This window comes from Monodelphis domestica, chromosome 1 (genome assembly GCF_027887165.1).
Source record: "Monodelphis domestica isolate mMonDom1 chromosome 1, mMonDom1.pri, whole genome shotgun sequence".
Taxonomy (NCBI): Eukaryota; Metazoa; Chordata; class Mammalia; order Didelphimorphia; family Didelphidae; genus Monodelphis; species Monodelphis domestica.
Window position 1 is genome coordinate 468,624,446 of NC_077227.1, and position 19,274 is coordinate 468,643,719.

At 37.6% G+C, this 19,274-nt stretch overlaps 1 protein-coding gene across 5 annotated transcripts in view; it reads right to left on the reverse strand.

The window, feature by feature from the left end:
* VAV2 (vav guanine nucleotide exchange factor 2) overlaps nucleotides 1–19,274 on the reverse strand; it is a 460,307-nt gene that overhangs the window by 141,687 nt on the left and 299,346 nt on the right. For all 5 annotated transcript variants that reach the window (XM_056812667.1, XM_056812665.1, XM_056812666.1 and 2 more), the window contains one exon: nucleotides 3,450–3,518. In XM_056812667.1, coding sequence (XP_056668645.1) covers nucleotides 3,450–3,518 — 69 coding nt within the window. The remainder of the gene's footprint in view (nucleotides 1–3,449; nucleotides 3,519–19,274) is intronic.

A 19,274-nucleotide genomic window follows, 5' to 3' on the forward strand; every position in this document is an offset into this window, starting at 1 on the left:
ACTTGGCCTTATTTGCCCAATCTACACAAGGAAGGGTACAGATTTTCAGTCCTTAACTGTGATATATGATGGTTCTAGGGTTTAAGGAATCACTAAAATAAGCATACAGAAAGCAGTCTCCTTCCCAACTAGGAACCCTCAGACAGGATTAGAAAACACAAGGATTATGGGCATTTAGTTCTGGCTAGGAATGGGAAAGAAGGTGAAGTTCAGGGAACATAGAGAGAGGTTAAGTTTGGGAGAGAAGGAGAAGAGCAGGAAGCCAAGGCCATTAGCATCCCACATATAATTTCCATCATGGGGAGTGAGGGGAAAGCAGTTGTACTTGACATCCCTGGGCAAGCAGGAAATTGACCCTGTACTTGGGTACTGAGGGGAACAAGGGGGAAGGACCAAGAAGATAACTTGGCAAATTTCCTAGATGGTGTCCAAAATAAGAAAATGCCTGTCTTTCTCCACTTTGGGCAAGGTCTCCAAAATACACAGCTTGAATACATCCCAGTAAGGTGAGCTTCAAATCCTTCAGAAGTTAGAGAGCTTCGCTTCTCAAAAGCAACTCAATGGGGAGGACTCGTGCTATAGGTACTAGCCAAGAACTGCTCCCCAGGACCCAGTACAATGTTTGGGATGACTAACGTTCCTCATCTGGTAGTAATTTACATTTTTGCTGAACTTCTTGTGTGGGAGATGCTACAGAGAGAGGGCTCAAAGGGGACCTGGCCCAACAGCATCATTGATAAACACAGACCAGAGACAGATAAATTTTTTAAAGATTTTCCAACAATGATGCCATATTATTGACTGAGGAGGAAAAGAGCTGACCAACAGCTCCAGCGAGATTGCAGTCACTGTCCAATATAAGAATAAAGAGGCATCCAACGAATGGCTGGGTTAAGGCATAGCATGAGTCTCAAGAACCAGGTGTGAAGAATGAGACAAAATCATTTTTTTTCCAGGATTTCCAGAGTCTCTCTTAGGGCCTATCATGATCCTTTTTAGTCTCTCCCCAGTGCTTTTTGTCAGATCTACAAAGCCCTTCATATCATATCTACTCAGTTCTTCCAGGTTCATAGAGTTGATCCATCAGTGAAAGAGTCCTTAAAGACCAATAAGTCCAAACCCCTCATTTTTACAAATGAGGAAATGGAGGCCCAAAATGGGGAAGCAAATTTCCTAAGGTCATAAAGCATAAATGTCGAGGTAAAAATGTGAATTAAGATCTTCCTGACTCCAAGGACAGGATTTTATTCCAATGTAATAAACTTTCTTATGCATTAAATGTGAGAAAAGATTTCTGAATGAGGACTCAAGCAATAAATATATATAGATAGATAGATAGATAGATATAGATATAGATATAGATATAGATATAGATATAGATATAGATATAGATAGATATATATACATACATTTACACTAGTCTAGGCTTTGCCAGTAACTATCAGAATCCTATCTAAAACTAAGTAAATACATGGAGGAGAGTGGGAAAACTCCCAAGTTGGAGAATAGTCTCCACTCAGGGCAGAGGAGAAGGATCAAAGTTGGGAAGAAAGCATGTGTAAGCAAAAAATCAAGGTGAGTCCAAGACCAGGGTTTCTGAGGAACAACCAAATCCAAGAGGCTGAGATTTAGATACAATCTCCACATTAGACATTTGAGGCAGGAATTCTATATAAGATCAGAAAGGGAACCTCAAGGAGAAAGGGAAGCTGTCCATTTTCCTTCTTAATCAACATCCCCAACATATCTGTGCCAACATGGCAGCTCTTTGGGTGACAGTTGGCACAATGATGGAGAGGGAGAACCATGATCTATCCTGATGCAGCCACCACTTTTCAAACTATAGGAAGCATAAATTAATTTTGCCACATGGCTAAAAATTACCTTATATCCCTGGTATCGTTTTTTGGAATAAGGGAATGATTTTTTCTTTATCATCTCTGTCTCATAGGGTTTATTCATTTTGTAAAATAAAGGACTAAAACAAATCAAGTAAAAACACATCATAAAAATTAAGACCTACAAAAGAATCCAGGGAACTTAAGTGATTCTTGGCAGGAAAAGCTAGATGGCTCAGTGGATTGAGAGCCAGGTCCAGAGATGTGAGGTCCTCAGTTCAAATCTGGCCTCAGACACTTCCTATCTGGGTTACCCTGCGCAAGTCACCAAACCCCCATTGCATAAGGTTTAAGGAATCACTAAAATAAGCTCTTCTGCCTTGGAACCAATACACAGTATTGATTCTAAGATGGAAAGTAAGGGTTTAAAAAATATTCTTTTTATTCTATCCATTTTACAGATGGTAAAACTGAGGTCCAGAGTCATTTGCTATATAATCCCTGAAAGGCATTGTGGTAAAATGAAAAAGTCTTAGTATTCAGCAGAATTGGGTTTAGAATCCCTGATCTCCTATTTTATTATCTTTGTGACCTGAGGTAGGTAATTTCTCATTTTTGAAACTCGATTTCTTCAATGGTAAGATGGAAGGAACTGGGCTAAATGGCTTGAGGTCGTTTTAAGCATAATTTTTCTACCCATTAATTATTTTTTTTTATCTTCTTATCTCAAGACACGTATCTTCTGTCTTAGAGCTGATATTAACTATAAATTCTAAGGCAAGAGAATGGTTAGGGGTAGGCACTTGGGATTAAGTGATTTGCCCAGAATCATACTGCTAGGAAGTATCTGAGGCAGATTTGAACCCAGGTCCTCTTACCTTCAGGTCTGGCCCTATATTATAGCTATTCCTCAATCCATTAGTTTCCATAATGAAGGACTGCAAAGGCCAAGGACCGTGGGTTGTTTGTTTGTTTTTTTCATCTTTATATTTCCCCAGAAGAGCTTGATGGTACCCAAGGAGCCAAGCCATGACTACCTTCTGTACAGAATTGAGCAGGCACAAGTTGGGAAAGAGCTAGCTGACATCGTTGATATTTCACACAAGCCATAAAACATCAGAAAAACCTGACTTTGCTTAAATTTGTATTTAATATTCCAGGATTCTCTCATTTAGGAAAAGGTCTGTAAGAAGTTTCAGACTTCTGGCCTCCAGGAAGCTCAGTCCCCATCTGGATGATCACTTCTAGTTACTGCATAACCTGCAAAGGTGAGGGACTTAGGCCAATTCCTATTTCAATTACTAAAGAGATTCTATGTAACCTACTGGTATTTAGAGGGGAATTTAATGTAAAGAAAGTTGTCCCTACGGCCTTGGCTTCAAATCACCCTCCATTGAGAAGCCCATAAAATGAGATCTATTAGAATTTATGTCTCCCAGGGCTCTTCAATGGGAAAGTGGGGGCAATTGCAATAGCCCAAAATCTCAAGGAAAGATCATTGAAGGAGGAAATTCTGCAGTGAGTTTGACAATGATACTTCAGGAAACAAAAAAGTTAAACTTTTCTCCTGCTCCAATTTATTTTCTTTTTTTCCCATTTCCAGTTACTTACTCAGCCAATTCCTCCAAGCTCCGATACACATCATCATCATTCTCTGTGGTCTCTTCTGAAGGGAAGGGCCTGTGTGAGAGAAGAGAAATCGCTAGTTAGCAGAGCCTCTGCTCTGGTCCTAGTGCCTATAGATCAAACTGTCCCTTTGGAAAAAAGTTCCTTTTTTATTTTAGTTTTTATTTCAGATTACATATCAATACAATTTTAAAAAATCAGTTTCTGTTTTTCAATTCTTGTTCTCTCCCTTCCTCCCATCCCCCTCTCTCCCAAAGACAGAAGGTAATATACATTGTACAGATATTATCATCCAATACATATTTCCATGTTAATCATATTGTGAAAGAAGATACATATCACTTACACTAGAGAAAAATTCATGGAGGAAATAAAGTGAAGAATGATAGGCTTCTTTTACTTATTTTTAATTTAATTTAATTTATTTGATAATTGCACGTAAAAACAGCTTCCAACATTTTTCAAAAAATACCGAGGCTTGAATTCTCTCCCTCTCTCCCTCCTGTGCAACTGTGCTACACCTTTCAGATGGTAAGCAATCTCATATGGATTTTACATGTTTAATCATGTAAAATATTTTTCCAATATTAATCCTTTTGTGGAAGGAAATGCTAATAGAAAAAATTAATAAAGTGAAAAAAATGTTTGCTTTGGTCTGGAGTCAGACTAAGTTGTTTTTTTTTTCTCTCTGAAAGTAGATGGCATTTTTATTAATGAGTTCTTTGGGAATTTTAGATCATTGTGTTGCTGAGAATAGCTGCTATTCACAGTTGTTCATTGTAAAGCAGGGGTCCCCAAACTGGCTCCCTGAGGCCATGTATCTAGCCCCCACCATACTTCTGGTAGGGGCACCTCCTTCATTGGTGGTCAGTGAGAGGAGCACTGTATGTGGCAGCACCACAAAGTGCAGCATCACTCACGGACAGTTCTACTTCCAGTGACATAATCCTTTACACGGCACTTTAGAATGAGATGCCACACAAACAATTATGTGGCTATGTAATGGAAGACATCAGCATGGATAGTGGTGATCTGGGGGAGGGGATTCCACACTGTGTATACTGCTGCCCAGTTAGGGTTAAGGTTAGGTTTTTATAGTCTGAGGGACAGTAAACTGGCCCCCTGTGTAAAAAGTTTGGGGACCCCTGTTGTAAAGTATTCCTGTCACTGTACAATGTTCTCCTGATTCTGTTTATTTCATTCTGTATCAATTCATGTAGGTCTTTCCAGTTCTTTCTAAGCTCCACCTGCTTATCATTTCTTATGGCAAAATAGTATTCCATTACAATCATATACTATAACTTACTCAGCCATTCCCCAAAGAATGGTTGTCTCCTCACTTTCCAAATCTTTTCCCTCCTAAAAAGAACTGTTTTAAATATTTTTGTACATATATGTCCTCCCCCCACTCATTTTTAAAAATCTCTTTGCAATACAAAGCTAGCAATGGTATTGCTGAATCAGAGGGTATATACACTGTTTTAATAACCTTTTTGGCATAGGCCCAAATAGGCTCTCTTGAACGAATCAGTTCACAGCTCCCCCAATAATTCATTTGCATTCTTTTCAATCCTAATAGCCAATCTGAAAAGTGTGGGGTAGAATCTCAGAATTGTTTTAAATTGTATTTCACTAATCACATGATCTAGAGCATTTTTTGCATGACTAATGAGAGCCTTAATTACTTTGCTAGAGAACTGCCTGTTTATATCCTTTGACCATTTACGAATTGGGGAATGACTCATATTCTTATATGTGGATTGGAGAAATTAACCTTTTTTTTTTTTTAAAGAGACTTGTGAAAAAATTTTGTACCATTTTTATTACTATATATTACTTTCCAGCCTATTTACTTACCCCTGTTTAGTTTCTGACCTCCATCTCCCCCAATTTGCCCTCTTTTCTATCAGTCCCATTCCCCTTCTCCTCCTGTTTTCCTAGAGGGTAAGGTAGTTTTTTATTCTCAATTGATTGTGTACCTTATTTCCTCAATGAACTTTTTCTGATGAAAGTAAGGTTCACATGCCTTCCTCTTTGTCTTAGCTTCTAAGGCTTGTGTTATCCTGTTGCTTCACATTATTTAAATTGTTTATTTCTTGGCTGCTTGTAATATTTTCTCCATGACATTCTGGAATCAGGACTCTGGAATATTCCTGGGAGTTACCCTTTTGGGATCTCTCTCAGGTGGTGATCTGTGGATTCTTAGTTCTTTAAAAAAAAAAAAAAACCTTACCTTCCATCTTAGAATCAATACATTATATTGATTCCAAGGCAGAAGAGTGGTAAGGGATAGACAATGGGGGGAGGGGAGGTGGGGGGGAAGGTGGGAGGAACTTGCCCAGGGTCACACAGCTAGAAAGTTTCTGAGGCCAGATTTGAACCTATGACCTCCCCTCTCTAGGCCTGACTCTCAATCCACTAAGCCACCCAGCTGTCTCTATGTGAATTCTATCAATTTCTATTTGGTCCTCTGGTTCTTTAATATCAGGGTAGTTTTCCTTGATGATTTCTTGAAAATGATGTCTAAGACCTCTTTTTGATCATGGCATTCAGATAGTCCAATAATTCTTAAATTATCTTTACTATGTTTATTTTCTAGGTCAGTTGTTTTTCCCACAAGATAGTTCACATTTTCTAGTGGACTGAAAACCAGAATTCTACTATATGTTGTTTACAAGAAACACATTTGAGGCAGGGTGGCACACACAGATTCAAGGTAAAAGGCTGGAGCAGAATTTATTGTGCATCATCTAAAGTAAAAAAAAAGGCAGGACTATCAATGATGATACAAGACAAAGCTAAAGTACAAATTGATCTGATTAAAAGAGAACATTTATGTAACAAAAGGTATAGCATCTAAATTTCTAAAGGAAAAATTAAAGGAGCTCAAGGAGGAAATATATAGTTAGACCATACTAATGGGGGATCTCAACATACCCCTTTCAGAACTAGATAAATAAAACTGAAAAATAAATAAGAAGTAAGGGAAGTGAATAAAATGTTATAAAAAACTAGAGCTAATAGATATCTGGAGAAAACTGAACAAGTATAAAAAGGAATATACTTTCTACTGAGCAGTACATAGTACATATTCAAAGATTGACCATGTACTAGAGCACAGAAATATTGCAAACAAGTGCAGAAAAGCAGAAATAATGAATACAATTTTTTCAGATCATAATGTGATAAAAATTAACAAGGGTCCATGGAAAGGCAAATTTAAAGTGAACTGAAAACTAATCGATTTTTTCAAAATTGGCAGGTCAAAAATAAATCATAGAAACAATTATGGATTTCATTAAAGAGAATGACAATGAGGAGACAACAAAACAAAACCTATGGAATACAACCAAAGCAGTACTCGGGAAAAATTTATATCTGTGAGGGTCTATAGCAATAAAATCCCAGGGAGAAGATCAATGAATTTGGCTTTCCATTTAAAAAATTAGAAAAAGAACAAATTAAAAATCCCCAGATAAAAACTAAATTGGAAATCCAAAAAATTAGAGGAGAAATTAATAAAATTAAAAGTAAACTATTGAATAAATAAGACTGGGAGCTGGTACAAACAAATAAAATAAAGTACTGGTTAATCTAATAATAAAAAATAAAGAAAAGAAGCAAATTAACAGTATCAAAGATTAAAAGGGTGATCTCACCTCTAATAAAGAGCAAATTAAGGTAATTATTAAGAAAATTTTGCCCAATTAAATGGAAATAAATGTGACAATCTAGGTGAAATGGGTGAATATTTACAAAAATATAAATTGTCTAGATTAACAAAAAAGGAAATAGAATACACAAATAATCCCATCTCAGAAAAAGAAATTGAACAAACCATCAAGGAATTTTCTAAGGAAAAAATCCCCAGGGCCATAAGTGAATTCTATCAAACACTTAAAGAAGAACTAATCTCAATACTATACACATTATTTGACAAAATGATGCAAAAATCTTAAGTAAAATACTAGCAAAAAGACCACAGCAAGTTATCACAAGGATTATTCACAATGACCAGGTGGGATTTATATCAGAAATGCAAGGATGGTTTAATATTAGGAAAGTAATCCATATAATTGGCCATATCAGTAATCAAACCAACAGAAATCACATGATTATTTAATAGAAAGAGAAAAAGCCTTTGACAAACCACAACACCCATTCCTAATGAAAACACTAGAAAGCATAGGACCATTTCCCAAAATAATAAGCAGTATACATTTAAAACCATAGGCAAGTATCATCTGCAATGGGGACCAGTTGGAAGTCTTCCCAATAAGATAAGGAGTGAATTAAGGATGCCTATTATCACCTCTATTATTTAATATTGTACTAGAAATGCTAGCAGTAGTAATTAGAGAAGAAAAAGAAATTGAAGGTATTCAAGTAGGCAATAAGGAAACTAAACTATCACTCTTTGTAGATAATATGATGGTATACTTAAAGAATACAAGAAAATCAACTAAAAGGTTAGTGGAAATAATTAACAAATTTAGCCAAGTTGCAGGGTACAAGATAAACCCACACAAATCATCAGTATTTCTATATATTTCCAACAAAACTCATAGCAGGAGTTAGAAAGAGAAACTCCATTTAAAAGCACTCTAGAAATATGAAATATTTAGAAATCTATCTGCCAAGACAAACACAGGAATCATAAGGTGACAACTACAAAACAATTTGTACACAATTAAAATTAGATCTAAATAATTGGAAAAACATTAATTTCTCATGGCAATTTGCCCATGGGTAGGACAAGTTAACATAATAAAAATGACAATCCTACCCAAATTAATCTACTTATTTTGCCATATCTATCAAACTAACAAAAAATTTTATAGAAATAGAAAAAAAGTATTAAAAAGCTCACCTTGAAGAACAAAAGATCAAGAATATCAAGGGAAATACTGGAAAAAAAAATGTGAAATATGGGGCCATAGCAGTACCAGATCTTAAACTGTACTAAAAAGCAGTGGTCATTAAAACATATGGTACTGGCTAAGAGACAGAAGGGTGGATCAATGGAATAGACTCAGGGTAAATGACCTCAGGAAGATAGTATTCTATAAACCCAAAGATCCCAGCTTTTGGGATGTGATGATAGGATTAACTCTCCCCTTTCCTATTTTTAGCTAATTAAATCAAGAACTTAAAGTACCCCTACTTGACACAAAGTAAGAGAGTTCACAAGTCACTTACAAGAATAACATCTCCAAAGCCCCCTACACTCAATCCCTTGGGCAGTGTTAGGCAAATTGAAAGACTGGAATTGGTTCCTGTAATGTGAGGGAGGAACAGGAAATGACTTAGAGGAAACTGCTTTAAAAGGCTAGCTCTAGTATTCATTCATGCACATTGCACCTAGCAGATTGGCCTATATGGCAGCAAAGGAAAATGATAAATGTTGGAGGGGATGTGGCAAAATTGGGACAGTAATACACTGCTGATGGAGTTGTGAATTGGTCCAACCATTCTGGAGGGCAATTTGGAACCACGTTAAAAGGGCTTTAAAAGACTGCCTGCCCTTTGATCCAGGCATATCACTGCTGGGTTTGTACCTCAAAGAGATAATAGGGGAAAATAATTATACAAAAATATTTATAGTTGCGTTCTTTGTGGTAGCAAAAAAAAATTGGAAAATGAAGAGGTGTCCAACGATTGGGGAATGGCTAAACAAATTGTGGTATCTGATGGTGATGGAATATTATTGTGCTGAAAGAAATAATGAAGTAGAGGAATTCCATGTGAACTGGAAAGACTTCCAGGAACTGATGCAGAATGAGAGGAGCAGAACCAGGAGAACATTGTACACAGGGAATGATACACTGTGACACAATTGAATGTAATAGACTTTTTTTCTACCAGCAGCAATGTAATGATCCAGGACAATCCAGAGGAACTTATGAGAAAGAATGCTATCCACATCCAGAGAAAGAACTGTGGGAGCAGAAATGCAGAAGAAAACCATATGATCAATCACATGGTTTGATGGGGATATGATTGTTGTTTTAATGTTAAAAGATCACTCCACTGAAAAATTAATAATATGGAAATAGACAATTAGTGATAATATATGTATAACCCAGTGAAATTGCTTGCCAGCTCTGGGAGGAAGGGATGGGGGGGGGGGGGGAGATCATGAATCATGTAATCATGGAAAAATACTCTAGATTAAAAAAAAAAAGGTAAGGGCTTAAAAAAATTAAAAGTCAGGCTGGAGTTCCTTGCCAATACCAACCCCAAATGCTTGCTCACAGATAACAAATCTCTTCTGATCATTGTGGCATGACACTTATATTGTCTGGTCTGCCTTGCTTTCTCCTATACCACCTAACAAATATGGCCTCAAAAACTTATTAACTGTGTTCCTCTGAGCAAATTACTTAACACTTTGCCCCAGTTTCCTTGTCTGTAAAATGAGCTAGACAAGGAAATGGTAAATTACTCCAGTATCTTTGCCAAGAACACCCTAAATAGGGTCACAAAGAAACACAACTGAAATGACTGAACAACAAAAACAACAGAGACAACAATGGAATACACACACACACACACACACACACACACACACACACACACACACTACAAGACTATGTAATCCTATATGTTTGTGATCTATTCAAGAATTCTTTGAAGCAGGGCGGCTATGTGGCTTGGAGGACAGAGAGCTAGGTCTAAAGATGGACTTTTTACTAATAATAACTCATTCTTCATTCCCTTTCTAGGAGGACAGAGGGCAAGTAATAGGATTTCTATTATACAAGTCCAAAGGGAAAGAGCCCTAACCCATAACAGTGAGAATCAAAGAACCACAGGACCATTGGCACAGGGATAAAGGAATGGTAGAGTTAGAGACCTCACAGAACAGAACATCAGAATTAGAAGAAAACTAAGAGGTTATCTAGTCCAACCTGCACGTTTCATGATGGAAAATTGAAGCTGTCTATCACAGAAGAACAGAGCAGAAGGAACTGGGTTCCTGTCTTTGTTCTGCTATTTTTTCTTTGCACTAATATATGATGTGCCCTTCAGTAAAGCCTGGCTAAAATCATGCTCAACACAGAGTCTGAAAGGCTGGGGACTGACTGCTCATAAAAGCTGCTGGGGGGTGAGTGCCGGAAGGGATAAAGCCCACATCAAACAATGGAATAAAGAGGGGTACTTTCCTGGACGAATCAAAAGCAATAAGTCTAAGATCAAATAATACCTAGAAGAGATGAAAAAATGTTCCTTTAATTAAACCAAATATTTCCTAGCAGCCTCAGGGGAGCAATACTGTTGTAAAAAGCCTTTAGCCGCTCACTTGCCCAGAAAAGGATCCAGTCATGAAGGTTTGCACTTTATTCCAGATGTCAGCTGGGATTTCTTCTAGTCTCACCAGACTGACATTTCTCAGGCACTGGATAGGAATCTAGGAGATGCTCAACTCAGCTTTGGCCTGCTTCCTGCAGCCGTATAAGAGTTATCCATGGCCTGAATGATACAGAAGTCACGTCACAGAGATTCCATGGATGGAGTCTTATTGACCCTCTTTTCAACATGGATACTCCTCAAGAATCTTTCAGCCATTGTTTTGGGTGTCCATCCATTCTCAAATAAATACACAATCACCTCCCTCTAAGCATCTTTGAAAAATATTAACTTTAGTTAATTAATTTAATTAATTTACTTCAATTAACATGCATTTATTTTCTCTCTTACTTCTTCCTCCTTTTCCTCCCAAATCAGGGGATGGGAGTGGGAAACCTTCACTAACAAAAGAAAGCAAAGCTAATTTCCATATTGGCCATGCCCAAAAATGTATCACTTATTCTAGACCTGGAGTACATCATCTCTCCAATCAGAGATGGATAGAATGCTTCTGCATCAGTTGCATGGTTGACAAATGCAATGACCAGTTGTTAATTATTTCAAATCCGTTTGTATTTACAATATTAATGTATAAATTGTTCTCTGGGTTCTTTCTCCTTACTCTTCATCATTTCCTATGAATCTTCAGATTTTTCTTTTGAAGACAAAACAGCCAGGACCACTTGTGTAAAGGGAACCCCATCTTCCCAGGGTCCTGAACTCTCTGCTCCTCGGAGCCAGCTCATTAGCATGGCTGGAATGCTCCAAACAGAGACTTTGATTGACTCCTGAGATGCAGTGCACAGGGAAAGGAAGTGACATGGAGAAAGAGGATATAGCAATGAGAACTTAGAGGAGACTTTTCTCTGAAGGTCTTTGGCTTGGGGTCTTTCCATGATTTGGTGTTGGTGGCTGGGGCAGAAGACACTCATGGACTGGTAAGATTAGGATGGTAGGCTAGGAAATAGTTTATTTCTTTCCTTCCTTATTTCTTTCTTAGACTATATTTATATTAAAAAAAATTAAATTGTTAAAAGCTACTATCATCCTCGTGACTTAAGGTTTAATTATTTTATGAATGGCAACCTCAATGATTTTTAAACTAATATATTTCCAAACCAATTTCTAAATATTACATTTAGCACATTACACTTGGTATGATATTATTTTTTCCAATATTACACACTTACAGCTTACTTTGGTCAAAAAATTGGTAAAGCAGAACAGGTAATGAGTAGAAAATGTCCAAGATTCTACAAGGTTCTCTTGCATTGATCAAAATAGCCATGTAGTTAATTTAGCCAATGAACCATTGTTCATTCAAATGGAAGTGGTACAAGGCCAAGGACATCTTTTATGCAAGATGAACACAGATTTTCAAATGAATGCAAAATGCATTAGAAAGAAAAAATAAAGTGTGTTTTTTGAATTAAATTCTTTGCCTCTTAGTTCTAGACCTTTCTAGATTAAGTCCAGAATCCCAAAGGCTTTCTATGCTACTCCAGAGAATCAATTCATTTGTAATGCTTTAATCTCAGGCAAAGTTCTATTATCAGTGACTATTTCAATATCGTGTCCTCTTTAACAACACTTAAAGGTTGAATTCAACTAGCTAGCCAATGACAGTATAATGAAAATATCCCTGGATATAAATTTTTAGGTTGTGAAGATTGGATTTAGCTATCTCCTGCTTGTAACAATGAAGATACTTGGCTCTTCCTTTATTGTAAAGATAAAATTGTAATCTCCTGATTGTAACAATGAAGGTATTTAGCTCTCCCTTTATAGCAAAGCTAGAATTGTAATCCCCAATCTATTTTTAGATTTTAATCTACAAAAAGGAGTTAACTCAGTATTTTAAGTACATCTACCCATTTTAACCACAAAAAGGTGTTAAATAACTACAAAAGGTGAACTAACCAAAAAAGGTATTAAGTAACCCAAAGAGATATAATCTAACCAAAGAAGGTAAGAACTAAAGAGTGGGCAGTCCTAGAGAAAAGCTTCTGCTGTTGATTGGTAGACATGAAATTTAGGTGAGGTGACACAAGAGAAAAATATTCTTTAAAAAGAGGATGAAAGGCCAGAGGAGATATTTGATTTGAGTTTCGAGTTGGATGAAGAATCTCTGACTCAGAGTTGGACTCATTGGAGAGACTGGATGCAGATACTTGAGGAGCAACTGGAATACAGACACCCAATCTTCTTTTCCATGAGTGAAAGGTTGACTTAGTGACCCAGCCTTTCTGGAGACATGAAGCCTCCAGGAAAGGCCCATTGTCTTGCGCCTTTCTCCCCCTGGCTGGGGCTTAGAAATTTCTAAGTGGCTCAGAGGAAGCCAGAGTTTTCTCTCTTGTGAATTTCAAAACTATTCCACCCTAATCAGACCATTCTTTAGAAGATCTGATGTAGCTATTTCCTGATCAATAACAATAGAGATACTTGGAATAACAGAATCAGGTCTTGGAAACTACATTTCTCCTCCCTTCTTAGTTTAACAAGATTAGGAAGGTCTGCATTAAATTCAAGATTTAATTATCTGAGGAGATGGCCTTCAACAGACATGTGCAAAAAAAGGACAGACCTCTGGGCGGTCCTAAGTCAAGCTTGAGCCACCATTGGCACATGTGAGACGCAGGAAGTGAGGCAGAGAACAGTCTCGAGAGTTCTCATGACTTCCTGTGGAGAGGACTAGAGTTGAGGTCGATCCTGGAGCTTGAGGTTGGAGGAGCCCCGTAGATAGCTTTCCTTCAGACCGGTCACGTGAGTGATAAGGACTGACCCCTTTCTTTGCCTTGGCTTTCCAAGGCCTTAACGCCCGCTTTGGCTCAACCTGAGCCAGAGTGGTTCTGAGTTAAACGCCTTTCCTTTTCTCCCTCTTTCTCTCTCCCTCTAATATTCTCTTCCTCCTATTATAATTAAATCACCATAAAAAATTTGGCAGTTGACTTGGGTATTTTATTATTTGGGATTTCCCTTGGCGACCATTTAAATTTAGATTTTTTTCAGTCTCAACCATAATATTCACCCTTTACACTCTATCTCTCTCTCATTCCTTAATATCTCCCTTCTACTGTAAATAAACTACCATAAATTCATTTTACTTTAGCAATTCATTTGGGATTTAGAAATTTAAATCCCTGGAAACCACCTATTATATATTCAGAGTCCAACAACAAATAAATATAACAAGGTCTAGATTCTAATTCTGACTCTACCCAAAATATTGCAGAATAACTGACCTTGGTCATGTCATTTCCTCTGTCAAACTTCAGTTCCTCATATGTAAAATGCAATTTTCAGAGGATGTTTAAAAGGATGCCAGGAAAGATAACATATTAAGCATTTGTCATGTGGCAGGCACTGTATTTCAGAACCAAAGGGACCTAAAAGCTTGTCTAATCCAACCACTTCATATTACATGTGAGGAAACTGAGGATCCCTAGAAGAAAGTGATATATACCTCAAGTCACCCAATAAGAAGAATGGCCAAGATAAGGATCAAGTCCTCTGACAACAAATGAATAAATGAAAAAAAAATATGTTTAATAAAATATTACTCTGTACTAGCTGGGCAGCTATGTGGCTTACTGGATAGAATGTTAGACATGGAGTCAGTAAGACCTGAGTTCAAATTCCACTTTAGGCACTTAGTTAGCTATGTGACCCTGGGCAGTGGTTGGCCTCAGTTTCCTAATTTGTAAAATGAACTGGAGAAGAAAATGGCAAACCATTTCAGTATCTTTGCCACGAAAACCCCAAATGGGGTCAGATATGACTTAAGCAATTGAATAACAAGTGTGTAGTTACTGTGCTGAGTATTGGGAATACACTTTTAAAAGAAATAGCTCTTTCCTCAAGAAGCTTACATTCAAATAGAGGAAGACAACACATATAAGAGAATAGTGAAGAGAAGTTTTTCTTTGTAAACCTTAACTTTCCATTTTAGAATCACTACTGTGTCTTGGTTCTAAGGCAGAAGAGCGGTAAGTGCTAAGCCATGAGGGTTAATTAAGTGATTTGCCAAGGATCACACAGCTAGAAAGTGTTAAGATTTGAATCCAGGACCTCCTTACTCTAGACCTTGCTGAACCACTCAGATGCCCCTAAGAGAGGGTTTTTGGATTGCTTTTGATCTAGGGAAGCAAACAGAAGGAGCAGTCAGATTTTGAAATGGTCAAGGGTCTAGACCCAACCAGCAGCTATAGTAGACTAATTTGCATTTAAATCAATCATGACTCAGGCGGGTTGAGCCCTAAGACTAAACCTTCAAAGATGAGGGAATTCATTACCCAGGGCCAGAGGGCTATGGTCCAGATTCTTATGGATCTTTATATGGAAGTCCATGTCTCAGGATGCTGGTCCAGGTGCTCTTTTTACTATATTCAGTCCCTGAGATTGTCCTCTAAGGTCTTTCCAGCTCTAAAATACTATGATCTATTCAATTATAATCCTAAAATGAAACTAGTTTAAGAAAATTTTAAATCAGCCAATCTTTTCTAAGAGCCTTTTTATTGAAAAGTTTATCTTTTTCTTTTATTTTCAGTTCCTTAACTCACACACAAGTTTACTGTCTAATTCAACTTCCTGCCCCTATAGACATAAATTAGGAATACTAAAAGTCAAAAGAATTATATTGTCTCCCATAAAATCTTTAGTACTTCTCCTCTAACATCCCTATTTGGAGCAACAAATCCCAGAGAAAGGGGAAAAAAAACGAATCATAATCCAATCAATTTGTACTACAGCTACAACCACCACTAAATTTGGTTGTAAGCAGAAAAGGAAGAGAGAAGCACTATTTTTTCTTCCTTGGAGTTGAAAGCTCTGATTTTGCTGGACAGCTTGAAACTCACGCAAAGGGGAAGAAAGTCAGGGAAGCAAATGACTATGAACAGCATGTGTCCTTCTCGAGGAACAATGACAAACAAAACATTGAGAGGTAGTGGAGGAAACATTCCCTTGGAAGAATTACAAAAATCCATCTTGAGAAAGCATATGGAGATGATCAAAAGCCACTTCTTTGTTGTGTCTTCTCCTACTGAGAGGCTTTATAGCATAATGTCTCTGATTTAATAGGAGAGGGAAAAACATTCACACATAGACTATTTGGACAGGCTTGCTACATCACATCCATGTCACAAATTAAAGCCACAACAGGATAGCTTTGAAGGACTCAATTTGGTCTATCACCAACAAAGAGATTTAGAATCCTGTCCTCCTTGCTCTAAAGTTTATATTGCCCTTTCTTAGCATCTTCGTTCTCTCCATCTTCTTTGACTCAATGTCCTTTTGTCTTCAAAGGCAAAGAAGCACCTTATCCTTTGGTAATGGCCCAATCTCTTTCCTCCCTTTTACTAACAAACTTCATCAAAAAGTAGTCTCTCTGATAATCCTGTTAATTGTTCTCCCACCATCTTTGTTCCTTCATTTAACAAGCACTTCTCAAAAACTTACCATGTGCCAATATAGTTCTCGGTCCTGGGGAGAAGAGGTACCAAGGCATCAATTGATTGATTGATCGATCTATCCATCCATCCATCCATCCATCCACCCTTTTTATTCCCTTAACACATACAATGGTGCTCTGAGCACTAAATAATAATAATAACAATATCAGCCTGAATTTATGCAATGCTTTATAAAGCACTTTACATATATCCACCAAAACAAGCTCACTCTCTAAGGAGATGCTTAGTAACCTAATGCTTTATTGATTTAACAAAGTATTCAGATATTAGCTAGTAGACTTAACACCTATTGGAAAGGGAATATGATTTAAAGGAAAGTAATGCCAGCCAACCAAGCACACAGGAAACTTATCATGGAATTTAAGATTTGAAAATGGTGTGACCTGGTGTGAAGAGCTGAGTTCTAAGAGAATTTGGTATTTTCCTCCCATTCTCTCAGGATTCTTTTCTAGGGACATGTTTCTTTGGTCCATGTCTCTAGGAAACCAACCTTTCCACTTGAGCAATATCAGTCAACAAGCCTTTATTCCTTATTCAGTGCTTACTTTGCCTGATACAAAGAAAAACTGAAAATGCTCCCTTGTCCTTGAGGACCTCAAGGATTCTAATGCAGGAAACACAAGGGTACTTAGAGATGAGATGCTTACAGAACAGGAACAGGGAAACCTTCGCCAGCTCTAGCAGGTAAGGAGAATTAAAATGATTCTCCCAATTCCCAAGCCCACTCGTAGGAGAGAAAAAAATTACATTTCTCACTCAAAATTCCTCCCTGAAAACTGAAATGAAAAAAAAAAACTCAGCCTGACCTTTTCATTTAATCCTACCTCCATGCTTAGAGCTTTCCTCTGTAAATCAGCACCATGCAGCCCAGGTTGTTTCATTGCCATTGCAACACATTTCCCTAGAACCTTGAGGAACCGCTATATTTGGGTATGCTGGGCAATGCCATCTATGGGCTGGAGAACTTGCCACCAAAAGATTCAATCTCAATCAGGATATCAAGATGGCAATACCCAACCCAACTGAAGAAATCTCTCACACCTAAGAATTGAGCCTCAAGGAGAAAAACAATTTAAAATAAAAAAGAGTAAGATCAAGTCTTCATTGAAATGGTCAAACACATTGGAGACAGAGATTGCCATCATTTTGTATATCCAGAACCTAGGATTGCAGCTTTGAACATAACATGTATTTAATAAATGCTTACACTAAGTAGATGCCCAAAATGGCACACACAAAAATAAGGAAAATAACATGGGGGCGCGGGGGACTGTAGGAAACAGGTATATTAGTGCACTGATGGCGAAACTGTAAACTAGCCTAGGCATTTTGGAAAGCCATTTGGAAATATAACTAAAAAGCTATTAAACTGTGGATGCTCTTTGACCCAGTGATACCCCCACTAGATCTGTATCCTAAAGAAATCAGAGAAAAAGGAAAAGGACCCATATGTCCTTTACTGATAGCAGCAATTTTTTTGTTACCAAAGAACTGGAAACTGAGGGATTGCCCATCAGTTGGAGAATAGCTGAACAAGTTATGGTATATAACTCTGATGGAATATTACTGTGCTATTAGAAATGATGAAAGAGATAGTTTCAGAGAAAAACAGGAAGACCGCACAAAGTCAAGTGTGGAGAATCCAAAGAATTATTTAAACAAAGACAACATATTACAAAGACAAAAACTTTGAAAGATTTGAGAATAGAATGACCAACCATGACTGTGAAGGACTCATGATAAAACATGATCTTCATCTCCACACAGAGATGGACAGACTTAAAAGTTGTAGGAATAAGTTAGGGATGGTCTGGTTTTCTAGGATTAGTGGAAAGAAGGGAATTTTAAGATAAGCCATGAGAAAGGATTCTGGATAGCAAGGAATTGTGGGAGTCTAAAACTGAAATAACTGAACTTCACTTCCTTCTTGGATATCATCTGAGCTGGGAGTGGGTTTTGTCTGTTCCTACAATTCCAAGCTGAAGGAAGAATTTTGCTCTAAGAGGTTCTCCCTGGACAGTCAGGATTTTCGTGGAGAAAATGACATCCAGGTAGAAGGTTTACTTGGAGAAATCTAATTTCCCTGAATCCAGTTATCTGTCAATGGTCCATCTATCAGGATTCCTATTGGCCAAGGTAATTCAAAGCTTTCCACCTATAACTTTGAGTTATTTGGTACAGCAGCCAAACCCATAGGCTTTCCCCTTTCTTTCTCTATTGATTACTGGTGGGGAGATTAGCGTTAAGTCAGATCGCTTGAAAAAGGGTTTTAGATAGCATAGGGAGATGTAGGTAAGGCCTAAAGAAGAACAGAAGGCTCTCCTTAAGCAGGAGACATAGTAGCTTGAAGAGTGTCAGGGTCATGCCTACAAAGTTCCTCTTATCCCTTTTTGTTAAAATAAACTCTGTTTCATAACCCAAGGGTTTGGTGTTTAATTGGCCCTGTGGAGTTCCTAGGTGGGTTAAAACATCTATTATCCCTCTAGGACACTGTCACATTACATTTGTCGAGCCAGGTAGGAAACAGAAAAACAGAAGCATGGGGGGGAGCGGGGGGGGGGGGGGGGGTTGGCGAAAGATGTGGGAATGTTTTTTTCCTGTTTTCTCAATGAAAAGATAAGGGAAAGGTGGTTGAGAGAATTATGAGCTGAAAAGAATATTTAATTTTTTTAATTAAACATTAAGAAGGAGGAGGAGCAGGTAGGGAACTCAATGAACAGGACCTGGGTTCAAATCTAGCCTCAGACATTTCTGAGCTGTGTGACTCTGGGCAAGTTACTTAACCCCACCTTGCCTAGCTCTTACCACTCTTCTGTCCTGTAAAAAATACTCAGTATCAATTCTAAGATTCAAAGGTTTAAAAAGGGAAGGAGGAAAATAAGTAGATAACTACAATGAATTGAAAGAAAGTTGAGAAATAACTAAACAAGTGGCAGCAAGGTTTCATAGTGAATAAAATCCCTCACAGTGCTCCTAAACCTCAACTGCT